We start from the raw sequence: 27,022 nt of genomic DNA on the forward strand, positions 1-27,022 counted from the left end.
TATATTTCTTGTTCGTTTAGAAATTTTATTGAATATTTTGTTAAGAGAAATTATTTGATTCCGTTTATGCCCCTAAAAAGTCTGTAAATATGACTTTCACAAGAATTGTATTACATTTATAACCAATCAAACAAATTCCCCATTCTGATGGTTAATGTGAACATTAACGGAAGCTCCTCACCCTTATGTGCATGATTTTATGCACTGCACTGCTGCCACACGATTGTCTGATTTGATAATCTCGTGGATGATGGTTGGTGCCAGACGAGCTGGTTTGAATTTTTCTGTAACTGCTTATCTCCTGGGATTTTCACATTTGTCACACACAACAGTCTCTAGAATTTACTCCGAATGATCCCCAAAACAAAAAACACCCAGTAAGCGAAGTTCTGTGGACAGAAATGCCTTGTTTGATGAGAGAGGTCAACAGAGAACAGCCAGACTGGTTTCGAACTGACAAAGTCAGTGTAGAACGAGTTAAGATGGTCAAGGAGGAAACGAAGACGTAGAGTTCTTTTCCTAAGCAGACTTTTAATGGCCACAGCAGTGTTCACAACTTTTATATTTTTACAGCATTCAACAAACATGCAGGACCTCTGTACAAGCCAACACTAGACTGACGCGTATGCTCTTTTTCTCTCCCGTCTGGAGGTTCTGTCAATGCTCACTGAAATTAGAGACAGTTGTTAACAATAATTTGGCTCAGCTGCAAGCGCCCTTACCGCTTTCTCCCCCGGATGGCGCTTGACCACGCCCCCGCTGCCACAGTCAGTAACTCAGATAAGCATTCTATACATTTCTGGTGTAATTGTGTACAATTGTGGAAGAATATCATCTCAGAATGCTATTCTGAGATGCAGGTTGGCGCTGCTTTGGCGGCACGGGGGTATTAAGCAGGTGATTGTTATGTTGTGGCTGATCGTGTAAAATAGATATTTTATACAACAAAAAATATTTATTTATACAAATATTTCCTTTACAAGAACTGGTTTGATACAGTATATAAATGGATTTTACACTTGGTGTCTTTTAAACTTATACACACATCCTATCCAGTAATAATCCAATAATTATACAAATAAAAACTCCAAATACAGAATTCAATAGTGTTTCAATAGTCCAAATTTCAGATTCATAAATGCAAATTTCCAAGTTAAAAACCCATTGACAGTTAGAGACTCTTAGACTCTCAGTTAGAGAAAAAGCTATCAAGACTTAATTATTAAGGTTGTATAAAGTTTTTATTTGAATTTCATTCTAAATGTACTTTATATTTTGCCTTTTGTGTTTAAAGGTACTGTTTTTATGTAGTTGAAAAATGCACTCATTTTGTAATGTCAATGTTTATAATCATACAAATTGTGTAATTTTGAGTTTATTGAATTTAACAGAAAATTAAGCATTATTTTGAGTATTGCGAACCACCCTATACAGTCTAAAATAGAATCCCCCTCCCCTTTTTAACTTCCTGTCTGGAAGCTTTCCAGTAAAGAGTGGGCTGCGTTTCCGCTTTTCAACTTATAAGTGCTACGTAAATTCTCATAAGGGAAGTTAGTTGTCACATCGAGCATACTACCATCAAAATATTGGCTAAAGGTAATGCAAAATGTAATATTATTAGAAAACAATCTATCTAGAAAACAATGTTTCCACACTCTTAAAACATGCGGACAAATAACACTCTAGGCCTACACATGTTACACACCCAACACACGTTGAGTGAATGTGTGTGTTTTGTTTTATCACAATTGTTGAAGTGTAACAAAGTGTTTCTGATTTGTGTGTCTTGTATTCACAGACTTTCTGGTTTTGATTCTGATTAAGGATTCCACAGTTTGTCTGACGGATCATTACTTCAGAAAAGATGATTTGTGAAGCACATTTGCCTAGTTTCATTTTGACATTTGGACTTTTAATTCTGTCATTTTCCAGGGCAGATACTGGTCAGTGTGTTTTTGGTATATTATAGACTATTAGAGACTGATATACATATACTGATGTTGTATATGTTAACATTAGTAAAAGTGCTATGAACTACAATGAACAGTTATATTTGTAATAACTATTATTAACAAAGATGAATAAATACTGTAAAAAATATATTGTTAATTTGTGATACCTAATGTTAACGAAGACAACCTTATTGTAAAGTACCTGTTTATTTATTATCATTTAGCCTTCATGCGAATCAGCAATAATAATATATAAATTGCTTGAACTTTCTAAGGTGTAAGTACATTTCTTTTTCCCAGAAGAGTCATCAGGTGAAGAGAATGGCATATTTAATGACTGTGAGGTAATGAGTACTACACAAGACAATTATGTTTAATGGTTACTGAATTGGTTTAATTAAAGTTTTTCATCCAGGACAGGCATTGTGCAGACATTTATATTAGGAAGTCTGATGGGATTATGGATTTTCACTTTAAACACTCATTCAAAGACACGGACAATCGGACAAATCTTTACTTAAAACTTCCTCCCAGTAAGGCATTTATGTTTTGTACTGTCTCCCCCAACACCCCCCAACTGTTTAAATGCTCTTTGTATTCTTTCCATGTGAATCCTGTGTATTTCTCCTCTACCCTCTAAAGGCCTCCATTATTTCAACTTTGACAACATCACCTGTATCCTGAACGTGAGAGATCAACTCAACTGTTCTTGGAATATAACTGGTCTCCCTAAAAATGCACAGTACTCGGCTTAGTAAGGATGGATTTATTTTATCATGATCATAATTATGTTAAAGCTATCTTAATTAAACAATTCCACTCAACCTTCTCTCTACTTCACATTTTATAGCTTCCTGAAAATCTATAATTAATAATATCTTTCTTTGTCTTCATTTATCAGCGTAGTCCAAGACAATTCAACCCATCAATTGAATTGTTTTCATATTGTGGCAAATGAGGCTGTAGAATGCCATGGTCATTTTGCTTTAGAATGTATGGTTGTTAAAGTAAATGTTTCAACACCAACTCACTGGTACATTGTTTGGAAAGAGATTTTAAAAGAAAATATAGGTAAGAAATTCTTTTTGCATAGAAGTTCCTACTTAATGTATGAATAGGTATTGTAACAAATGCAAATATACTCTCACTGAGCACTTTATGAGGAACACTATGGTCCTAAAATGTCCGAAGTGGACCTCTGCAGTTGTAGCCCATCCACCTCAAGGTTTGACGTGTTGTGCATTCTGAGAAACTATTCTGATTTACTGTAGACTTTCTGTTAGCTCAACCTGTCTGGCCATTCTCCTTTGCTCTTTCTCATCAACAAGGCTGTCTGCATAACTGCCACTTACTGGATGTTGTTTTGTTTTTGGCACCATCTGAGTAAACTCTTTTGTGCATGAATCCCCGGAGATCAGCTGTTACTGAAGTACTCAAACCAGCCTGTCTGGCACCAACAATAATGCCACGGACAAAATCACTGAGACCCATTTTTCCCCCATTTCGATAGTTGATGTGAACATTAACTGAAGACCCGTATCTGCATGACTTTATGCTTTAGATAATTGCATTAATAAGTAGTTGTACAGGTGTACCTAATAAATTGCTAAGCGAGTGTATATTAAGTATTAATACATTATATATTATTCTGCTACAAATACTTACTATATACTACAGTCAAACTAAATGATATGAAGCCATTTGGCAATAGAAATATTTGTTTTTTCTTTTCAGTAAAGCTTGACCCCCCAAATAACATCAACATTTCAAACCGGTCAAATGAGTTGGAAATAAATTGGACACTTCCTGTGGGTGAAAATCTTTCTGAAAATACTATATGTTATATGTATGAGTTGCAGATCAACGATGAGGTATGGACATTAATTAATTAATATTTACTTAATATTTACTTTATGCACAGCTGCAAAAATTCATAATAAACATTTTTTATCAAGGTGGTTCCTTTGTCAAAAGGACAGTTGTCATATATTAAGAAAGATATAGACCTGACAAGAAAGTATGCTATTAAGATGAGAGTGATTCAAACTACGGTGTGCTCTGGTACCATTTATTGGAGTGACTGGAGCAATGTGCAGGGTAAGTAAATCTTTGTTATATTAACGATTATGTGTATCAGCAGAAGTGAGTTTTACATTCCTTTTTTGTTGTCTGTTTTTAAATCAGAGGTTGGTCCATTTGAAAAGGTGTACAATGTAAATCCATGGGTGATAATAGCATTTGTCCTTCCTATGCTCCTTTTGTCTTTCCTGTTGATCTGCAAGTGTCAAAGGTACAGTATGCTGAACCAATTATGTTCTTGTGTTATTAATTATTGTTAGAGCTGTCAATCGATTAAAACTACTAATTGAATTATTTAGATGATATGCTGAGTAATTAATAATAAATAATCACATTTATCAGAATTTGTAGAGATAAGCCCTAAAAGAAAGACATTGCATTATTGTGACAGACATGTAAATTGAGTCGACATTAGAAAAAGTGGTTTATAAGTCAGTGTATTGTTTGTTTTATTTGTATATAATCGAACATAAGCCTGTCACTGGCCTACAGTCCACAGCAATCCATTTTGCACTCAAGTTTATCAGTCTGTCCAAGGTAGACTTGTGCTGTTGTCAGACAGATGTCTTTGCCCCAGACTGATTGCACAGTGAATTCAGCAAGGTCAAAAGTTGTGCTACACAAGTTGGTCTGTGCTTACTGAAATTCATACCACTGCCCCTAGTGGCTGATGCTGGAAGTGTTGTTGAACCTCTGGCACATGTAAGGTTTAGTTTTTGGTAGGCTCGGCCTCAGACGGCAGGCCCACGGACTGCCCAAATGACATACTCTAACAATCTGATGCTTATAGCCCACAAATGGAAAACACTTTCTCGATCAACTTAGCGCAAACCCGACTGGTTGGTTCGATGGAACTTCTGCAAGTAGATGCACAGAGGACATTTTATCAGTCTCCCTGGAAGCCGAGTTGTGTTCACAAGATTCATTGTTGATAGAATGAGCGCTTTTGAGGAAGAAATAATCACAGAATTTGCCCAAGTATGCCAGGTTATTGACATCAGATCTTTTAGTTTCGTTTGAGGCATGTAGCAAAAAAGGTGGATATCCATGAGCCATAGGTGAATTACAGACCGGCCAATGGGGCCATTGACCATGTCTGTTTGTATATGCTTAAAAATGTGGGCCCCAATGCTTATACAACAGCTTATCAACAAAATTTTGTTTGAAAAATAGGTTTAAACAGGTTTAAAAATACAAATGTTATGTGTTAGGCTTTATTTGGCTAAGCTTTATTCTTTGTATAAAAGGGCTGTTGAAGAAAAACTTGTATTACACTATTCATTGCTTTAACTGCTTGTTTGCCCTACAATACAAAAATAACATGGCATAGGTGATTGGGAAAAAGAAAATACTGATATTTTTCTTTGTGTTCAAAAGCATTGATTAAACTGGATACATATATTTTGTTGAGACAAACTACAATGTTGATCTGACAAAAGCTTGTCTGAAAGTTTTAAATAGTTTTTTTTACAGGTTTAACAAAAAGAAAGAAAGAAAGAAAGAAGAGAACATCTTACAATAGATTAAATGGCTTGTGTGTAAGTTTTGACAGTTAAGTTTGAAATGACGAACATTCCAAAACCGACTCATAGCTCATTTAAATATTTTGTCAATGTAATGTACTCTAGTCTAGGGGATTTTTGGACACATTAAACAGGCTTAAATGATGCATTAGCAGGGCTTTTCGATGGAAGAATGATAATGGTAGCCAAGCTGTATGGTCGATCCAAACAGATTTCTTTTAGCCCCACCCCTTTTCACTCCTTCTCACAATGGAGGGTAAAGTCTTTGAAGGAAATAGGGTGTAGGGATGACCGCTTCTGAATGGAACGCACCCCATTATTCAGATGAGTTAGAAAAGATTTGTTTCAGATGAGCGGTTTCTTTACAAAATCCAGGCTGTGTGTTTGAATTAATCTAACTGTAAATAACAGAACAGTTATTAAAAGAGATTAAATCAAAGAAAAGCGACTGCATAGATCTCAACCTTAAAAGATAATTGGACAGCTCGCAGAGACCAATAAATCAATTATTTTTCTCCCATGTGAGTTTTTTTATTATGGTATGATACATCTCAGATAACCTCACCCCTAAACACCCTGACTGTGATTGGTTGCTTTACATGTAAGTTAGGTGGCTTTTCCTGTCTAAATGGGCAGTTCTTGGCTATTTGAAGCAGCTATAGACCCCCGACCTATGCCAGAGTAATATGTCTGGCTATGCAAGAAAACATTTTTGTGTGAAATGTCCATAGAGTGGTGCCAAAAGTGATTTGTATTTTAAACTGTAGGTGGTGTACTACTGACAACATAATGCTTATTATATTAACCCAACGCAATAACCCTAACTGTCAATGGAGTACAAATTTTATTTTAGAGCAAAAATGCAACCTCGAATTGCACTCACTTTTGTTTATATGAAAATGATTACGTCTTGGTTTCAATGGGACCAGAACCCATGTCTCTAAGTAATTCAGCAAAATGGGATTGATTGTAACGTACATTAACATTTGGAACTAACATGTCGATTTTCCATGTTGATCATGTAGCTTTGTCTGCTGTGGCGCATCAAGTGGTTCTGTAAAACTGTCTCAAGACCCCTGCATTATTTTCCATTCTGTTGTGCTCCATCTTGGTTTTTTTTTAACGAAAGAATACATCTTGTGAGAAAGAGAGAAACTAGTCACTAATCAACAAGTCAGTTGTACAATGTACTTAATTACACTGATTGGAAACAATTATGCACTCGAATGCTATATTTAGACAAAATGCTGCCATTTTAATGACAGAAAACATGAGAGAAAATGTACACTGATTGTCATTGATCTTTCCCTGGGCCACTTCTGTCAAGTATAGCATCCATGTAACATAGCAACAGCTGATGTTAGGGCTCTCACATAACTCGTGTGAAAATAGTTCTAAAAAAATACATTCTTTTTCCTTGTTCAAAATCTCATTTGCACTGAATTGCACTACATTTACTGTAAAAGGGCCTTTATGCTGTATACTTCAGATCAATACACAAATGAAAATGTAAAATATTCTTCAAAGTGTCTTTAAGATGTGTTTGATGTTGGTGTGCATATCTATGACAATAACATTTTTAGGGTTGTTTAGACAACCAGTTTTCAGACCACCAACACATGCTATGCTGTCTCCTGTGCAAAAAAGACAATAGCTGTTTCTCAATGTCCTTTATTTTTGTCTTCTTACATTCTTGTGGACGTGTTTGATGTCGTCATTACCCACTTCCAAAAAAAGAAAATAGTGAAGATGTTGTAAAATAGACATTGCAGCACATCTCAAAACTGGCATAGATGCGTTTTAGGTCCTCATTCTTCTGAGTTCGCTCTTTAGTTAGTTAGACAAGACTGATTTTCACAAGAATGAAAGAGAGCATGTTCTTAGATCTGAGAAAACCCCAATGTGTGAATTCAATCTATTTTTAGGATTTCTTAGACCACAACTCTCACTGTTTTGTCAAACTTGTTGCACAGCTGACTTGACAGATGCTAGTGCACTTGTACAACCCAAACAGCTTGACTGGCAAATACCCACTCTTCTTAAGAATATGGATTTAAAATGAGAGAACAGAAAAACACCCAGAAAGGGAAAGTGACTAAACACTAAACCTCTCAACCTCTATAAGTGCAACACACCCATTTTAGCTGTTGAGTTAACTTTTGTTGTTAAGCATTTTGCGTGAGACACACACTTTCAGACTCATGCCACCTTAATGAAAATTTTATAAATGTTTAGTCTAATAACATAATTACAAAGTGAAAATCATGACTTGTGCTCTGCAAGTAAATATCTCAGAACTATCACAGGCGAAGTCCAGGTAATGACAAACCATGAGATTCATCTGCGTAGAAAAGCAGTGCCGAAACACAACTGATGTAAAATGTTAGTTCTGGTATCAAATACATGTGTGTAATTTATTTCCCCATGTCAAAGTTTGCAACTGTAAATAAACAAGGTGTATACCAAACTGCACACTTCTGCACTATTCTATGTCATTTTAAAGTGTAAGTAGTGCGATTAGTATGTTAACACCGAAAATGCTACAAATAGAAATGTACTATGAGTACCTGGATGATGCACTTCTTCAACCATCAAACTGGAACACATTTTTGTTTGCTGTTTACACAGTCTAGTGCTGTCACGGAGACCGGTTAGATATCTCAGGTGACATATTTCAGTAATATATTTCAGGGAGTAGAAACATTTTCTGCATAACATTCAGATGTGTGTTTTACACACTATTTGATCTCAGTTTTCATTCAGTTTTTTAAAGAGAATCTGCCTCCATTTTCTTCTCTGAGAAAGCACCACTGTCTTTCATGTATCATCTGAAGTTCACGGTGCCACTGTCTTCTTCAGCATTCTGAACCAAGAAATGTGAAGAGTTTATTGCCTAAGCTTGCTTCATTGGCTGTAAAGTGGTTGTGTACAATTCAATGCAACAAAACACAGTGGTGTTACATTTTGTCATGCTACACCACTACTTTTTTGGGTTTGTTGCTCATTAATGGAAAGCTACACTATTTTTTGCATTTACCTTAGATTGCATTTTTGACAGCGAAAACTGAGCTTTTCAAATACGCCCTCCCAAGTCAATTCATTTGAAAATGGCGTCGTAGCATTGTAGTGTGGACAGGAGATACAGAGTTTCAGACCGTACATGGAACGGCAATTTTTCGCATGCGTAGTAAGAGGATTTAAGAGTTTCCATATGTTTCAGAGTGGACGAGAAACTTTTCAAATGTACTGTATCCAGATTAATTTGGAGGTAGCCTTAGTTATTAGCGTTGCATATACATTTAGTTATTTACTCCCCAACACTGCCTGTTTTAAGGCTCATATAATATCAGTTTCAAATCAAGATAGTGGAGACTGACAAATGGTTGAGCCATTCAGACATTTACTTATTGAAATGTCTTGTTTAAGTTGCAACATTTTTTTCTGTACTTGGCCTAATTGAATTGATAAATGACAACATTGTATTCAGCTATATTTGAAGGCTTTTGCATTGTTAATTTTACAGGCTCACAGAAAAGCTTTTTCCTCCCATCCCAAGCCCATCTGTAAATGTGAATAAACTTCTTGAGAAAGACGACTTCTGCCAGGTAAAATTACCAGACTTTATTTCAACATACTCCTAACACATGAAAAGTGAAGTATTAATGTTCTATTATTTTTTTTTTCAGCATGTTACACACAGTTGTATGGGGTATGACAAAGTCACCACAGTGTATGGAATTGAGGAAAGGAATGGTTAGATCATAACATAAAGATCTTAAAATAATCTCAGTATATAGATTTGTAAATACATGAAAAGGATTTGGGAAGACTCTGGAATCCTATATTCATTGGCTACCTTTACATGGACTCCAGCTGTCTTTTATTGTACAACAAAAGTTTTATTGATGATTGGATGACTTCCAAACAGAAGGCTGGTTCCTTCATTTAAGCCATGTTTTTGACCCTGTGCATAGACATAACTTGTCATCTGTTTGCTGCACATGCACACTTTGGTCAGAGTGGAAATGTGATTTAAGCATATAAAGTACATACGGTACCTGTAAAGCGCAATTAAAACTGCAGTATGCCACATACAGTATTTTACTGTGATTGTTACTCTATGAGTTATTATGAGCATAATAACATAACAAGATTTTGTTTACATATGCTCTAACTCCATACAGTACTTGCTTAATCACATTAAAAGGGTGCATGTAAAAGTAGCCACTAAGGAAAATAAAAATAAAAAATAGCTGAACTTAAAATGTTCTTTGGTGATTTTTTATGAACATAATGTGTACATGGGTATATAAATGTGAGAAATCCAGAGCTAGAGGTCAAACAATTCTTATGTGGTTTTGTAGCTAATTAACATTCGATTCATGTCATAACATTCACAGTTGAATAATTTTACCTGTATGTTTAAACTCAAATCCAGTCTGCTTCTAAATGTATTATACTTAACTGATCTCTGCCTGCATCACCACGGTCCAATGATGGACTACACTTTTGAAATGGAATACATAGAATATCAGTTAATTGCCAACAAATCCCTTCAACAGCCAACTAACAAGGACAATTGTATCTGTGAACTCCTCCATTTAATCCAGGATGACATTTACATTTATGCATTTGGCAGACGCTTTTATCCAAAGCGACTTACAGTGCACTTATTACAGGGACAATCCCCCCCAGAGCAACCTGGAGTTAAGTGTCTTACTCAAGGACACAATGGTGGTGACTGGGGATTGAACCAACAACCTTCTGATTACCAGTTTACCAGTTATGTGCTTTAGACCACTACACCACCACCACTCCATTAATCTTACACTGGCCCTTAACACTTAGTTTAATAATTTTAAACCATAACTTGCACAATATATAAGTAATATTGGTATTATATTCATGATGTTAGCCAGACATTATAGATAATAGATTAATTTTCTGTTAATGCAAGATCTTCTGTAAAGCTGCTTTGAAACTATGTGTGTTGTGAAAGGCATTATACAAATAAAAATGACTTGATCATTAGAATTGCTGGATATTTTGTGGCTTCCAGTTTTAGTTTTTTTCATATTTCTAATGATTTAAATGTCATTATGTTAGTTGCTGTCATTAGTGTAGACATGTTGCTAACAAAGGTTTTGTTGACCCACGGCATCCCCGCAAATGAATAGTTTTTAAAGAAATGGCTGTGCTCACATTGTGCAGTAAACAATCACAATGCTGCAAGCAATTTCTGTGTCACTAGTGCTACCAAATGGAATAGTAGTAATTTGGGATACACAGACATAGAGTTTCTAGGGCTGATACCAATAACCAATCATTTTACTTTTTGCCTTTTAACCACAGAGGGTGGGTTCTCATTGACTAACTTGTGGGGCACGACCATATTCTTTAGTCATTTACAAAGCCTAAGGCTTTCTTAGAGGAAAATTTTGATTTCTTTAGCATTTAGGGAATTTTTATGTGTTATAAAAATTTTTAAAAAAAAGACATTGCTTAATGTTCTCTTTTTGCACTGCCAAAACAATCAAGTGATGAAGAATTTGACCAATCAGAAATTAGCTAAAATAATTCTGATACACATAATGGCAATCTATGTCCAATCACTGCCAACTATGTTGAAATAATTTGACACATTTTAATTACGAATCCAAGTACTGATTACCATTGTCTCATGTCTGTCAACCATGATGAGTGGTTAAAAAATCATCTGCAGCCTGAAACTGAACCTTTGATAAGATGTTTGGATTGAATGTGCTTGGCTTCATTGGAAAGCTATCGGATGCACCCTATTTAGTGAATGAATTAACCTCCCATGTTCTGTCTGTCTGCACTGGCTTCAGAACAGTTCAAAATGCACCTTCTTAAAGCCTCTGGAAGCAACATTTTCAGCTTTTGGAGGAACCCATTGACTCTCAATATGATAATGCACAGTAAACAAAGGATTTCTAAGGACAAAATGCGCTAGAGGACACTTTAGTGTACATTGTATAGTAGTGTGCCATTTCGCAATAAATGGCTCAAATAATTTTTTTTTAAATGGCACATCGGATGAAAATAGACTTCATAGTTTCAATATAAAAACTTAAATAGGTTTCTTGGTGTTTCTCCCAAAGACAAACTTTATGGTGATCAGAACCACTGTTGTTTTTATATATTTATTTCCATTTTAAAACATTAGATTAAAAATGTGTGCTTCTTATGAGCAAAAGTAATCTGATGCAGAAACTTAAGAGAAAAAAATGAAAATCTCTGATCAAGGACACTGGCTCCATTTATATCAGGACTCTTTTATTACAATTCTTGTATACATGCCACCATATGCATGCATAACTGCACAGATTGTTGTATCTCCATGAGTTTGTTAGTGGTTCTGATTATTCATAAATAATTATAAGATTCTAAAAAAGACCCAGTAAAAAATTAGCAAGAGGAAATGGTCACACCTGCCATCCTCTTAACAAATTACAAATAATGTCAACAGTCACATTTAATTTTCACAATCAATAAAACCGTCCAAAAAAAAAAAAGAAAATTAGAAACTGTCCATTTCAGATTTTTTCAAATTCATGTCATTTCTGGAGCAAAAATGCTTAATACTGTACATTAGTCAAGTTATATATAACTAAAACAAGGCTCAAACAATTCAACAGCATCAAACATTCTCTCTGAGATTACATGAGTATTAAACAGTACATGTCTTGTGTCTTCTCCACAGCTTTGGGATAGTGTAAAGTGCCTGATTTGTCCCTCATGCTCAGTGTGGTGGGATGAACAACTGCAGAAACAAAACAATTTTTTTCCATCAAGTGAATGTAGTGTATTTCCAATGCAATATGAAGTGACAAAAAGCAGTAAATAAAGTGCTAAATGGTGGATAACACTGTGAACAAGTAATAAAACATATGTGATCTATTGCAGTGGGTGACATTACCTTTGGTTTAGTGTGTCTAGTGTAAAGAACACCCTCTTCAACAGCATGTGTGTCCAGCATTTCTTTACTCTGGCTGTCTGATATGATGGTGTCCATTAAGCTGGTGGTGCACACTGAGTAAGTGTTATAACCACTATCCACCTGCACAGAGAACATGAGGGACAAATTAGATAAATCTGACATGAGAGTTTAAGCCCTAAGTCTGTAAAACACAATGCTTAGTAGAATTTGATCGGAACCTATGATAGTATCACCATACTCCAAATGGAATGAATATGAATAAAATACAAATAATGTTAAAGGGTTAGTCCACCCATATATTACAATTGTCATCATTTACTCACCCTAGTGACCTTCCCATATAACATAAAAAGGAGATGCTGAGCAGAATGATATTCTCAGTTATCGTTCACTTTCATTGTACGAACTTTTAGATGCAATAAAAGTAAATGGCGACAGAGTAATATATCCTTTTTTGTTCCACGAAAGAAATTCATAGATTTGGTACCAGTAAATGATGACAAATGTTATTTTGGGTGGATGTGTCAGTGATAGAGCTGATGCGGTTCAGTAAAACCAGCAGCTGCTACTGCCCACTCAATTTTGTGGCCGTTTTATGTCATCTACACATGTTGGGCTACAATTTACAGAAAACTCTTCATGTAGTCATTTAATGTTTGAAAGTTACTTCAAAATGTCTGATCAGCAGCTGGTATAGTGGTCACCTGACAGTACCATACTAACCTGCATGCTAGCATCGTAAGGTGTGATGCTCTCTTCTGCCTGCAGGGATACAAACATGTGCGTACTCTCAGCATTAGGCATGCTGCCAGTCCGAGCACTGCTCAGTCTAACTGGTGACGCTGTGTCCTCTACAGGAACCCATCCACAGGACTCCTCTCTGCTCCTGCTAGTGACCACCTCCTCCTCATCACTTTCCCTCCTGCCAGTCTCAATATTTCCTCCCATGTCCTTCAACACCAGTTCATCTTCATTCATTTGCTCTGAAACATCTAGGGAGGCTTCACACACACTCCCCACAGATTGAAGTCCATCTTGCTGGCCATGCGGTTCTGTTGAACTAGTGTCCAGGTCCATGGTGGGAAAAGGTTCATTGTGATGGATGTTCTCCTTGTCCTGGAAGGTGGGGTGGAGGATAGGGGAAATGTGAGCAGGCGAGGCCCAGATGCAGGCTTTGTTTCTGGGTCGAGATTGAAGGGGGGAGCAGCTGTGAATAGGGGAACAGCCCTCCACAAATGGGCTTTCTCCGCATCGATCCACATCCATGTTCGAGCTGCCCAAAGGAACACCATCAGGAGACAGAAACGTCAATCTTTTTCGCTCACCTATAAAGACAGAATCTTTTACATACAAGCACATCCTTTTATCTCATTTCACATACAGAAAAAACATATACAGAGGTCGATCAATTGTAGATTTTGATAACAGATTAATAGGCCGTAATTATTTTAAATTGATTATAGAATAAGACGATCTTTGCTTTCTAAGATGGGCACTGAGATAGAGGCTACAAGAGTACAGAAAAAACAAAATCCCATATACAGTTTATTGTCCAACTAAAATCCCAATAATAACCAGAAAAAAGAATTAAGGTCTGGTGCATAACGTGGGACATTTAACTAATATATATATATATATATATATATATATATATATATATATATATATAAAAAAGCCTGGAATACAGGTGAAACTCGAAAAATTAGAATATCGTGCAGAAGTTCATTAATTTCAGTAATTCAACTTAAAAGGTGAAACTAATATATTATATAGACTCATTACAAGCAAAGTAAGATATTTCAAGCCTTTATTTGATATAATTTTGATGATTATGGCTTACAGCTTATGAAAACCCCAAATTCAGAATCTCAGAAAATTAGAATATTACATGAAATCAATAAAAAAAGGATTATAAATACAGAAATGTCGGCCCTCTGAAAATTATAATCATGCATATGTACTCAGTACTTGGTTTGGGCCCCTTTTGCATTAATTACTGCCTCAATGCGGCGTGGCATGGATGCTATCAGCTTGTGGCACTGCTGAGGTGTTATGGAAGACCAAGATGCTTCAATAGCGGCCTTCAGCTCTTCTGCATTGTTTGGTCTCATGTCTCTCATCTTTCTCTTAGCAATGCCCCATAGATTCTCTATGGGGTTCAGGTCAGGCGAGTTTGCTGGCCAATCAAGCACAGTAATACCATGGTCATTGAACCAGGTTTTGGTACTTTTGGCAGTGTGGGCAGGTGCCAAGTCCTGCTGGAAAATGAAGTCAGCATCTCCATAAAGCTTGTCTGCTGAAGGAAGCATGAAGTGCTCTAAAATGTCCCGGTAGATGGCTGCGTTGACTCTGGACTTAATAAAGCACAGTGGACCAACACCAGCCGATGACATGGTTCCCCAAACCTACACAGACTGTGGAAACTTCACACTGGACTTCAAGCATCTTGGATTGTGTGCCTCTCCATTCTTCCTCCAGACTCTGGGACCTTGGTTTCCAAATGAGATGCAAAATTTGCTCTCATCAGAAAAGAGGACTTTGAACCACTGAGCAACAGACCAGTTCTTTTTTTCTTTAGCCCAGGTAAGACGTTTGACATTTGAAGCCCATGTCCAGGACCCGTCTGTGTGTGGTGGCTCTTGATGCAGTAACTCCAGCCTCAGTCCACTCCTTGTGAAGCTCCCCACACATTTGAATGGCCTTTTCCTGACAATCCTCTCCAGGCTACGGTCATCCCTGCTGCTTGTGCACCATTTTCTTCCACACTTTTCCCTTCCACTTAACTTTCCATTAATGTGCTTTGATACAGCACTTTGAGAACATCCAACTTCTTTTGCAATTACCTTTTGAGGCTTTCCCTCCTTGTGGAGGGTGTCAATGATGGTTTTCTGCACAACTGTCAGGTCAGCAGTCTTCCCCATGATTGTGAATTCAACTGAACCAGACTGAGAGACCATTTAAAGGCTCAGGAACCCTTTGCAGATGTTTAGCTGATTAGAGTGTGACACTTTGAGCCTACAATACTGAACCTTTTCACAATATTCTAATTTTCTGAGATTCTGAATTTGGGGTTTTCATAAGCTGTAAGCCATAATCATCAAAATTATATCAAATAAAGGCTTGAAATATCTTACTTTGCTTGTAATGAGTCTATATAATATATTAGTTCCACCTTTTAAGTTGAATTACTGAAATTAATGAACTTTTGCACGATATTCTAATTTTTTGAGTTTCACCTGTATATATGCTTACTTCAGGGCTCTTATTTTAAAATGAATTCACCAGATTAAGGATTATATATACACATATTTTACCAGATGAGGTTTTTTTTTATTATTCTTGTTATTATTCACAAGATATGAAGACACAATGCATGTGCTTACAGGGCACTTTTCTACAGTACATAGTCACATTTTTTTGCATACCCTTGCTGAAATTTTGAAAACTTGATTTATCTAATTAAAATAAAAAATGCATTGAAGCAAGGATAAAATATGGATGAACATTGTCAAATTATGAACGATTTAGATGCAGCAAATCCCAACGAGGTGTCAGGGAATGTTTTTTATTTCACCTCTAGAGGCCGCTGTTATACTGTACAGCCAAACCATTTTAAAATCTTGTGTAGACTTCGTTTTTCTTTGTTCTGGATCGCGCCCGGTCGACTGTGTTTCTTTCGAAAATATGCTCTTTCGAACGCGTTTGCCTTCATTGTGAAACTAGGCCCTTTTTAGATGCCAAATGCCTTGCCTTGAAAGTAGAATAGAGCGTAGGCGGTTGCAATCAGAGTGAGGGAAAAATAAGTGCCGTTTTTGTTTTATTAAATATCACAAGGCATAAAAGCAAAACAGATAAACATGGAAAAAACTAAAAAGACAAAGACACACAAATACAAATAAGTTGCCAGTGTAAAGAAAAAAAATAAACAAGAACAATGCAATGCATTTACTTTAAGAGGACAAAAAGGATGAATATAGAGATACAGTTTTCAATGCTTTGGGATTAACAAGCGCTTTGGATAGTTTCCATGTATTTGTCTAGATCATCTTTGAATAGAGAAAAGAGAGGTTTAGAGCCAGTCAATTTTTGCTTATGTGAAATTTAGCTAGAAGGAAACACAAATTAATTATGTAATATTGTCCCGTATTCTCTTTTGAGAAATCAAACAATCCAAAGAAAACTTTTTTAAAACAGAAAGAAGTCACTTACAAAATAAGATTGGATAAAAATGAACAAGTCTTACCAAAATTTCTCTGTGTGGGTACATTGCCAAAACAAGTGAATGACATCTTCCTCATGAGTGTGAAAAAACAGCAATTCACTTCAATGTGACTTATATTTCCTAAGAAAGGTTTTGGTTGGGTAACATTTTTGAATGAATTTAAATGTTATTTCTTTTACTTTATTGGTAAGCAGATACTTATGAGACAAAGACCATACTTTTTCCGAGCTGCGCAAACTGCAAGCATGATGGGAAATGACTTGCTGATGTCAGATTAAAGGGGTCATGACATACTCTGAAATGCTCTGTTTTAAGCTGTCTAGCCCATTAAGACTTCTCTATAAACGGCCACTGTTGTGATTGGCTAACATCATGCAGCCCCTCGAAATCAGCATTTTTTTTTTTTTAACTCAATCTGAAGAAAATTAAACTCCATTATAAAACCACACTTCAGGGTTGAAACCATGTACACCCAACACATTTAATCTTAATATATCAAACTTTTCACTCAAGCACAGCATAAACACAGCATAAACTATCAAACAGTCTTGACATTTGAAACATTTGTGAATTAATTGGTTACTTACGGTCCAACATTAACTGCCCCATCTTTCAATAACAACTCCTTTGCTAAGCTTGAATAATTGTTACTGGTTCACAAGCAATACACGCTGATATGAGCTGAAAACACACACAATTCACGTTGAAATGTTTTGAATACGCAAGCATAATACAATCCACAGTGATGTTGGGTGCTTCAACAAGCCAGCTTATTGTGACAAGCTTGTGGAAGGCCACCCAAAAATGTTTGACCCAAGTTAAACAATTCAAAGGCAATTCTACCAAATACTAACAAAGTGCATGTAAACTTCTGACCCACTGGGAATGTAATGAAAGAAATACAATCTGAAATAAATAATTCTCTCTCTCTCTCTCTCTCTCTCTCATATATATATAAAGATTAAATGTGTTGGGTGTACATGGTTTCAACCCTGAAGTGTGGTTTTATAATGGAGTTTAATTTTCTTCAGATTGAGTTAAAAAAAAAAAAAATGCTGATTTCGAGGGGCTGCATGATGTTAGCCAATCACAACAGTGGCCGTTTACAGAGAAGTCTTAATGGGCTAGACAGCTTAAAACAGAGCATTTCAGAGTATGTCATGACCCCTTTAATCTGACATCAGCAAGTCATTTCCCATCATGCTTGCAGTTTGGTCAGCTCGGAAAATGCAGCTGTGCAGGCTCGCTCTTTGGGAAGAATTTTTGACATACGTTGTGATGCCATCACAGCAAGTCCAACACATTTCCAATGGCATGCATCTGCTGTTGATCACCATTGACTGGTTCTGCAAAGAACTTGCTTATCTCAAACAAACTGACTCTTTACACTCAAAGTTAGGTGCATGCCCCGATGATGTGCACTGTTGAGGACTATCAGCGTTTTGAGAAAATCTGGGCCACACGCGGACAGTCCGCATAGACCATGTGTAATGCAAATTTCGTCATCAGCACACTGTGCATTTTCCGATCATAACATAGTATACTATGGCCTTTACAGTAGAATCCTCCAGCACTGGCTACAGTGGAACACATAAAATGTGTTTTAGGAATTAATAAAAAATAACCATATTGGTTCCAAAATTAAGAACCAATCACCGCCGATATATTAGCCTACATCTAGTCATATATCTAGTATAGTCACAAGTCTTGCATGAAGTGTTTTAATCAAAACTAGCCACTGACACAGGCACCATCTTACACTTACCTGATAAAGGTGTCACAGAATGCTGAAGTCTAATGGGAGACAGAGTAGGAGATTTAAAAGCAGGCGATGATCTCTCTGAAAACATCGGACTGCCAAAACTGCCCAGACTATGTGCTCGCCGCTGACCTTGGATAGGACTTGATGAAAACTGGCCCTGAGGATTAAGGATAGAAACGTAACATTTAAAAATGTTATATGCAATTATCCCTTGATTCAGATTTTGTGTGTCAGCAAGGACATGTAACTTAAGTCTAGGAAACTGCCCTGATCCAAAATGATTTGGTACATACAGACAAGGGTGTCCCTGTTGGAATGCCACACTGAAGAGGAGAGACTATAACTGATGACATCATATCTTGACTGCCGGGAGAAATATTATGAGAATCTCGGTCCGGGCTCGGAGGGCTTGAGGAATCAGAGCCACTCTCATGGCCATCAAGAAAGAGCTTTCGCCGCAAAGAAGAGGAGCTAAGGCTCTCCTGCACCTGCTCAGTTAACTCCTCTGTCCTATAGTAATCAACTGGTAAAATAGAAAATACGTTCAGAAATTAATATCAATAAGTGCTCAATCGAGGAAACATGCCATTATTTGCCATATTGAAATCACCTGTTGACAAGATCTGACAAAAATTCTAGAATTTCAGTGAACTTATTGAGTCTGAATGTTCCATCCATTTGGCAAATACAGTAAATTACCTCTGTATACTAGGCTCGTCAAAACAGCACTTGATCAGGTTATGGATATATACAGTATATAAGGTGTAATATATATATATATATATATATATATATGCATATATGCTGTGACTGGACACAATTTCTTTAAGTTTATACCATTTTAATCACCTTTTTGCCTTGACTAGCTTATTTTGTGTGCCCTGCAGTGTGACAAAAGAACAAATATGCCTTGCAGACTAGCTCATAAAAACTGCATGCATAATAAACATACAAAACTGATCAAAATGCTATTTAAAATAGTTTTATAGGGAGCATACCATGTCACACAGCAAGATGTCAGCTTCTCAAAAAGATTTAATATTTTACACATATCTAAATTTGTTGTGGCCGGATTTGGAAATTTTATACAAAATGGTTTCTTACAACAATTCATCAAGAATCAAATAGTTACCCAGAACTTTTTCAAGATTGAAGTCCACAGGTAGAGACAGGACTGTCTGACAGATGGCTATAACACACACAAAGGAAGACCCATTATTTTAAATGTACATAATTAAATTGTGTTATGTAAATACTAGGGATGTGCACAAGTAATCGATTACTCGTTCAGCTTTAAATATTAGACTAGTTAAAACAGTACTTGAATACTGCAATTTGATTTTCCTTTGTGCCTTTGCCTGCCATGAGCAACATTGAAACTGCTTCTCTCACATAATTCTTGCCATTACTTCCCCCAAAAAGACAATTCTGCCATTATTTAAAGTGACTGTATTGCTTCAGAAGAATTGCAAAGTAGGTTCCATCCAAATTTTTTTTGTATCTTAATGTTCTTTATGCATAGCACTCTTTTTTTCATAAGAAAAACCGGTTAAAGAGTTGAAGGTGTAACAATTCTAAATTTCAAGTAATCGATTACTCTCTTTTTTTTGTGTTAGAATAATTGACTACAAATTACTCTAAATACCCATCTCTAGTAAATACATGCATGTACATAAATGTAACAGTTGGGGATCATTTAAGAAATGCCTTGTGTAGAATTACTGGACAGACCATTGATTTTCTTTGGTGATTGAAGCTCCTTTGTAACCAGTGGGGACAAAGAACCTAAATCCAGAACAGATTTAATTAATATCTGAAATATCACTTTTGATGTAATAAACTACCATCAAAAGATTCAGAACAATTATCTCTTTAAATGCATCATGACTCACTTTTCTGATAAGGCAGCTTTACTGATTGTTTAGCAGTTAGGGGTGCCCATGGAGAGGGAACAATGGCACCTTTAGTGAAAAACTGCAAAAGAGAAGGGAAATCAGTCAAGTATTTTTCGCTTCAATTCTATAAATAAAAATCCACAGGGGTGATTTAAGTGATATTATAGGTAAAGCAGTTTTACCTGTTCAATAGCATGCTGTCGTTTTTCCTCTATCTCTGCATCAGCCCTTGTTGTATTAAAACAAACTTGAGTTACATACAATATTGACGCTATATTTTCACGTAAAACACTACAGCTAAACATACCTGGATTGGCTCAGAAATACAGCCTGGCGGTGAATATCCTCTGGGCCTATTTCCACAGGAAGTAAATTTGCCATTTCATCAATGGACCATTTGAACTTGGCTGGTGTCTGGAAAATATAAAGAAAATAGAAATTAAGTTTCTTCCTTTTTCTTTATGTTCCTCAAATGCACAGTCAGATACTCACCGCTGAAGAGCTCATGGAGCTCCTGAACACAGATGGGCTAGGCATCAGAGATTCATGCAGGCTATGGTAGTCATTTGGGCTCTCAAACGGGTTCGAGATAGTTGGTCTTCCCGGAGTTTCGGGTGTTATATGAATCTCTGCTACATCTACCATCTTGAACAGTGTCAAGCAAACCAGTCTGCGCTTTAGTACTTAAAACAAACTTGAAATATTAAAAGGGTAAAAAAATCAGAAGAGGAAACATCCTGCTTGGTTATATATCTGCTGCTCGTTATTAATGATCAAAAAATTAACATGCGTGATTAAATAACAATAATTAAATAAAAATAATTAATATGTTATTAATAATAAATACTTACAACGCAACGAAACTCAACAAACGCAACAGTGATCTCTGAATGGATCCAACGTCTGATTTAATTTTCGCACAGGCTGCCCTAGCCAATCAAAATTCTGCTGTCCGTGCAAAACAACCAATCAGGTTACAAGAGCAGCCAGTAAGTCGTCTCGACGTAACTTCCTTTAAAACGTTTAAAACTTTATTGAACGGGTTACCACCGCAACAAGCAGGGGGCGTGAATGATTTGAAATCGTTGTCTGTTTTTTTTTATAGTTTCGTGCATAACTCGCAAACTTGTACTCGGTTTTTATGCGCAAATTGTGAGAAAACATCAGGAACTAAGTAGATAAATGTGTCTGTGGCATCTGGTCGGAAGATATAGTTTTGTTATTGTCATTGGATAGCTTTAGCAGGATAGCATCATGGCCAGTCCCGCGAGCGCAAACATGAATGCTGTCCGCGAGACTATGGATGGTAATATAAAAAATAAAAATGATTTAAGAACACATTTGAACTAAATAGATCTTGTTTACATGTGTATATAGCGAATAAACACTTGTATGCAGTGTGTTGTTTTGAAGCATATCAGTCTGTCAATGGGTGAAACGCTGTGACAAATTTAAAGGCATATTACATAAAATAACACGAATTTAGCTTTCTCAAAATGTTTGGTATTGATTGTGGTTTGTAAGTGCATCATTGCATGGTTCATTATCATATACCAATAATTAAACTGGTTGTCATTTTAATTGGGCAGTTGTGTTATTATGACATATTCATACATTTCAGTTCTCCTGGAGATATCAAGGCTTCTGAATACTGGATTGGACATGGAGTCTTTGTCCATATGTGTCCGCCTCTGTGAGCAGGGGATCAATCCTGAGGCTCTGTCATCAGTTATTAAAGAACTAAGAAGAGCATCTGAGTCATTAAAGGTAACCGAGCTACATTAACACATAAGTTTTATTTTTTGTTTGTTTCATAAGTATCCTGGTAAATCAGGTGAGGTCTGCCAAACAATCCTTCATGTTTTTTGTGTTATTAAATCAAAAATCCTTGTATGATAGAGTAACTTGGTTATTTGAAGTGGACCTGGATTCACAAAACATTCTTAAGTAAAATCTTCTTAACTAGATTCACAAAACATTCTTAAGTAAAATCTTCTTAACTACCATTTTCTTCTTAATTTCTAACAAGGAAAAAAATGAAAAATTGTATGCATTTCTTTTTTCTCCTTAAGATTGTTTGCTCTCTTTATTTTCAGCTTTTAAACTATCATCAACATCATGAACAATGAAATTTGTTGCATATAACATAACATAATTATTCTGCCACCCTTTCCCATGCCCGCCTCGTACTTTCTGACGTTATATATTACATTTCCTTAATGAGAACTTCCAGCTCTTGTTTACTGAAATGTGTTTCTTTTCTTTTCCTCCATATCAAATAAAAAGTTGTCAAATGGTTACCACCAAGTAAATTCTCCTGTGACTTTTAATGTCATTAAATTAACACTCATGCACTTTACATAAAAAATTTAATAAAATGATTGCGAGGTGCTTGCTACTTAAAAAAAGTGGAATAGATCAAGTTATCGTTACGATTTACCAGTGTGAAGTATTGAATTTGTTGGAGTAGACAAGGCAACCTCATGGGCAGGCTCATATAATCAGACAATGTCAAAGCCTGTCATATTATCCATAAGAAACAAAATTAACACATTCTTAAAAAAATATTTTAGAATTGCACTTATGAGCATTATTAAAAACTTCTTTTAATTTATCCTAAGAACTTTATTATTTTTCTTCTTAAGAATGTTTTTGTGAATCCAGGCCCAGATCACATATTGTGGATTCAGTTTATGTTTTACATCATTTTTAAGTTTGTTAAAAATGTTCTTATGGAATCAAGGTTAAGTTTTGTTTGATAGATAACTTATTCCTTTTTTGCCTTAAAGGGATTGTTTACCCAATAATTTAAATTATCTCAGCATTTACTCACCCTTATGCCATCCCAGCTGTGTATGACTTACTTTCTTCTGTAGAACACAAAAATATTTTTAGAAGAATATTTCAACTCTGTATGTCCATACAATGCAAGTGAATGGTGAGCAGGACTTTGAAGCTCCGAAAGCACATTAAGGCAGCATAAAAGGAATCCATATGACTCCAGTGGTTAAATGCATTTCTTCAGAAGCAGTGTGATTGGTGTGGGTGAAAAAAACAGATCAATATTCAAGTTCTTTTGTACTATTAATCTCCACTTTCACATTTACAATCTTTTGTCAACATTCTTGAATTGACATTCTTTGTGGATATTGCCACCTAAGGACATTAGGAGAATTTATAATAAAAGGGACTTAAATGTTGATCTGTCCTTCTCACCCACACTCATATCTCTGCATCAGCCCTTGTTGTATTAAAACAAACTTGAGTTACATACAGTATTGACTCTATATTTTCACGTAAAACACTACAGCTAAACATACCTGGATTGGCTCAGAAATACAGCCTGGCGGTGAATATCCTCTGGGCCTATTTCCACAGGAAGTAAATTTGCCATTTCATCAATGGACCATTTGAACTTGGCTGGTGTCTGGAAAATATAAAGAAAATAGAAATTAAGTTTCTTCCTTTTTCTTTATGTTCCTCAAATGCACAGTCAGATACTCACCGCTGAAGAGCTCATGGAGCTCCTGAACACAGATGGGCTAGGCATCAGAGATTCATGCAGGCTATGGTAGTCATTTGGGCTCTCAAACGGGTTTGAGATAGTTGGTCTTCCCGGAGTTTCGGGTGTTATATGAATCTCTGCTACATCTACCATCTTGAACAGTGTCAAGCCAACCAGTCTGCGCTTTAGTACTTAAAACAAACTTGAAATATTAAAAGGGTCAAAAAATCAGAGAGGAAACATCCTGCTTGGTTATATATCTGCTGCTCGTTATTAATGATCAAAAAATTTATATGCGTGATTAAATAACATATGTTATTAATAATAAATACTTACAACGCAACATTGATAGTAAATGTTGATATGTTCTTCTCACCCACATGAATACTGAAGACATGAATTCAACCACTGGAGTCTGGATTACTGCCTTTTATATGCCTTTTGGACCTTCAAAGTTCTGGTCACCATTCACTTGCATTGTATGGACCCACAGAGCTGAGATATTCCTCTAAAAATCTTAATTTGTGTTTAGCAGAAGAAAATCAAACACATCTAGGATGGCATGAGTAAATTATGAGAGAATTTTTAGTTTTGAGAGAATTATCCCTTTAAGACCACTTAAGTAAAATTCCTCTGTGCCCTGATTGACTCACTTTTGCACTGTCCCCCTGACATCATTAACTCTGGATTTAATGTAACTGTAGGTCATGTAAAAATTAAATTCCAAATGACTACGGTTCCAAGATACATAATTTTATTTTACCTTTTATTTTGCAAGTCAAACATTTTTCACATGCAAGATTGTGGAATTGTTCACTAGCCATTGCACAACTGCATAAATAGATGCTCATTATGTTGATGTTGGGTGAAATCCAGTAAATTGGGCAATTGTGTGCCTTTTCCATTTGAGTTGACTGTCAAAAAGTGGCCCAATTTACTAGAATTCACACTTCTTTCATATAAATCCTAGTGAACACATATTGTCATTAACTGGACACTTTGTTTTATTTTTTAGGCCTCTGAAAACAGCACTAGTCAAGGATAACCAGCCTAAATGTTCTCCCTGATAGACACCCCTGTTTGAGAAGAATGAAAACGGCATGATACACTGAACAGAAGCATGTTAATATGCTTAACGTATAAAAGCAGTAGGTTTTAAACCTGCATTTGATCTACTTTCATGTGCCTAAATATGTACAACTGGACTTCTTAAGTGTGCTGTTTCCCTATCATTTTAGCCCACTTGATATTGTGATATACCAATAACTATAATGCATTTCAATGATAAAAGCAATTTTGTAAGCAGTTATGGGCCTTCAAAACAACAGATATTATCTTTCAGTTTTAGTTTTTTGTGTGGTCTGTTATGCAACATGCTCTTTTATTGATGTGGTCTCTGTGTGTCTAATCACACATTACATTTTTTTTGAATATGTTTCTAACATTTCAGACTCTGCAAATATTGAGAACCCTTAACCCTATCCCTAACCCAATATATACATTATTTCCATGTGTATTTGTGTCTTTAAACCACATGATGGCGACAATGGAGCATTTGTTATATCAGGGATTGTTCCTCTTGTATTGGATTGTTTCGTAGCATTAGCATTTCACCCTTTGAGATTTATTAATTTCTTATAAACAGTTATAATAAATGTAATAGTCAGCAACTCTGCTTATAACTTCAAAGCAACAAGCCCATTTAGTATGTCTGTTTGTGAAGATCATCAGGTTTCTTCTCTGCTCTCCTCTCCATGGTTGCCTTTTTGCACAGGTCTGAACATAGTTTGGGCTTTGTTCTCTGGGAATATTTAAGGTCACGTTTGGTAAATGAGCTGTGGATCTTAGATCAGCCCAAAAGGCAGTTTACCTGGCGTGAGCTTGATTAACATCCTGCTGCACTGAGAGGGTAAGGTGGCTATGTCCTTGCCTCCTGCAGAAGTGAGGCCTAATGTTTCACTCCTGCAGTGAGAAAGCATTTATGTGTACGTAATCACCTCCACCTTATGCACATTTAGTTGAACAGGACAAATCTTTTAAGCGAGATTATTTAAAGCCATGCATTGTTTTACAGTGTTTTGATGTTAATAACTTAAATATTTGTTGATTTTGTGGAATAAACAATCTTTGCATTGGAAGTTCTAAGAATGGGTCAGGAGAAGCCATTTTCAAGTTTCCATGGAATCACCTTTAACAGACACAAACACCAATATCATGTGGAGAATTATTGCAACTGCTTGTTGGAATGACAGGTGTTATCAACTAAAGCAGACCAGGCATGTCTCTTCACAAGGCTGGGTAATGACGCATGACAAAGGGGGTATTTCTCACTGTGAATTAGTATCATAAAGGTTGCTGGAGTGACAGTGATATCACTCATCCATACGATCAAATAATTTTGTTAGCTTTGTTTGATTGGCCTTCAGTCTTTAAGCAATACACATCTCTGCACATTCTGGTCATGATCAATATTTAATAATGGATTTATTTATTTTTTTACATTTGAGAAAAAAAAACACTAACATAAAATGTATGATTTTACAAAGTGTTTGCAGAGTAAGTGAGCCAGCAATGATTTGAGGATGGAAGTCATGAAACCAAATACACTATTTAGTATTCTTAGTTTGATGTGTAATTATCATGTACCCATCCTCTAATTCATACATTAATTGCTTTAATTAGTAAAGCAATTAAAAAACAATGCTAAGCTTTGTAATAGCATCCACCTTCAGTAACTGTTTATGTAAATGCCCCTGTGTTTGCTGTAGGTTAATGAAATGTTTGTTATTAAATGGGAATTCTGTGTGTTCAAGTATGTAATTATCAGTTGTTTTGCTTTAAATTTAATAATTGTGTTTTAACCTTCTAAGTGATGCATGCAATGCAACAGGGTTCTTTGTTCACAGGTATGTGATGAACAACTGGTATTAATTTAAAGCTTATGGAAATTAGAAAACCCTTGTACAAGGTTAATTGGAAGTTTAAAATGTATAATTGTAGGCTGCAATCCCATTATCTTTTCACAGAGTTCCTTAAAAACTTTTAATGATAAAGTCTATGACCTTTTTGGTCTCAGCCCTTCCTCAATCAGGACTGGTTACAAGTTTTACTCAAACTCAGTTG

At 35.9% G+C, this 27,022-nt stretch overlaps 3 protein-coding genes across 5 annotated transcripts; 2 read left to right on the plus strand and 1 right to left on the minus strand.

Annotated features, from left to right (window-relative positions):
- Positions 1-1,479: 1,479 nt before the first annotated feature.
- Positions 1,480-10,587, plus strand: LOC127643376 (interleukin-5 receptor subunit alpha-like). 2 transcript variants are annotated; one of them, XM_052126063.1, is made up of 11 exons: positions 1,480-1,596; positions 1,799-1,943; positions 2,253-2,296; positions 2,368-2,485; positions 2,595-2,706; positions 2,854-3,023; positions 3,687-3,823; positions 3,908-4,049; positions 4,137-4,242; positions 9,078-9,159; positions 9,241-10,587. In XM_052126063.1, exons 2-11 carry the CDS (start codon positions 1,865-1,867, stop codon positions 9,310-9,312), a joined length of 1,062 nt encoding a protein of 353 aa, XP_051982023.1. In that variant the 5' UTR covers positions 1,480-1,596; positions 1,799-1,864; the 3' UTR covers positions 9,313-10,587. The 2 variants fall into 2 exon arrangements, with proteins under 2 accessions (XP_051982023.1, XP_051982024.1); XM_052126064.1 differs by having other exon boundaries at positions 2,256-2,296.
- A 1,267-nt stretch (positions 10,588-11,854) lies between these two features.
- On the minus strand, positions 11,855-21,283 carry bora (bora aurora kinase A activator). 2 transcript variants are annotated; one of them, XM_052126043.1, is made up of 12 exons: positions 21,246-21,283; positions 20,887-21,088; positions 20,702-20,808; positions 20,577-20,622; positions 20,392-20,473; positions 20,231-20,284; positions 19,632-19,688; positions 18,793-19,022; positions 18,503-18,656; positions 13,239-13,840; positions 12,495-12,635; positions 11,855-12,338 (listed from the first exon to the last, which is right to left on the minus strand). In XM_052126043.1, the coding sequence occupies exons 2-12, from the start codon at positions 21,037-21,039 to the stop codon at positions 12,318-12,320; spliced, it is 1,647 nt and encodes a 548-aa protein (XP_051982003.1). In that variant the 5' UTR covers positions 21,040-21,088; positions 21,246-21,283; the 3' UTR covers positions 11,855-12,317. The 2 variants fall into 2 exon arrangements, with proteins under 2 accessions (XP_051982003.1, XP_051982004.1); XM_052126044.1 differs by lacking the exon at positions 21,246-21,283 and having other exon boundaries at positions 20,887-21,126.
- A 162-nt stretch (positions 21,284-21,445) lies between these two features.
- Positions 21,446-26,696, plus strand: mzt1 (mitotic spindle organizing protein 1). The gene is made up of 3 exons (XM_052126077.1): positions 21,446-21,700; positions 22,016-22,161; positions 24,915-26,696. The coding sequence occupies exons 1-3, from the start codon at positions 21,649-21,651 to the stop codon at positions 24,942-24,944; spliced, it is 228 nt and encodes a 75-aa protein (XP_051982037.1). The 5' UTR covers positions 21,446-21,648; the 3' UTR covers positions 24,945-26,696.
- Positions 26,697-27,022: the final 326 nt, after the last annotated feature.

Source organism: Xyrauchen texanus, chromosome 5 (assembly GCF_025860055.1).
Source record: "Xyrauchen texanus isolate HMW12.3.18 chromosome 5, RBS_HiC_50CHRs, whole genome shotgun sequence".
In the NCBI taxonomy this organism is placed as follows: domain Eukaryota; kingdom Metazoa; phylum Chordata; class Actinopteri; order Cypriniformes; family Catostomidae; genus Xyrauchen; species Xyrauchen texanus.

What these genes read in the sequence shown, in the direction of transcription:
- LOC127643376 (XM_052126063.1), top strand. Translation starts at nt 1,865, where the DNA reads ATGATTTGTGAAGCACATTTGCCTAGTTTCATTTTGACATTTGGACTT. An exon ending in TTGATCTGCAAGTGTCAAAG is followed by an intron (nt 4,243 to 9,077) that starts GTACAGTATGCT and finishes TTAATTTTACAG; the next exon opens with GCTCACAGAAAAGCTTTTTC. An exon ending in AGAAAGACGACTTCTGCCAG is followed by an intron (nt 9,160 to 9,240) that starts GTAAAATTACCA and finishes TTTTTTTTTCAG; the next exon opens with CATGTTACACACAGTTGTAT.
- bora (XM_052126043.1), bottom strand. Translation starts at nt 21,039, where the DNA reads ATGGTAGATGTAGCAGAGATTCATATAACACCCGAAACTCCGGGAAGA. An exon ending in GACAGCATGCTATTGAACAG is followed by an intron (nt 20,474 to 20,576) that starts GTAAAACTGCTT and finishes TCTCTTTTGCAG; the next exon opens with TTTTTCACTAAAGGTGCCAT. An exon ending in CAATCTTGAAAAAGTTCTGG is followed by an intron (nt 19,023 to 19,631) that starts GTAACTATTTGA and finishes CTATTTTACCAG; the next exon opens with TTGATTACTATAGGACAGAG.
- mzt1 (XM_052126077.1), top strand. Translation starts at nt 21,649, where the DNA reads ATGGCCAGTCCCGCGAGCGCAAACATGAATGCTGTCCGCGAGACTATG. An exon ending in TGTCCGCGAGACTATGGATG is followed by an intron (nt 21,701 to 22,015) that starts GTAATATAAAAA and finishes CATACATTTCAG; the next exon opens with TTCTCCTGGAGATATCAAGG. An exon ending in GAGCATCTGAGTCATTAAAG is followed by an intron (nt 22,162 to 24,914) that starts GTAACCGAGCTA and finishes TTTATTTTTTAG; the next exon opens with GCCTCTGAAAACAGCACTAG.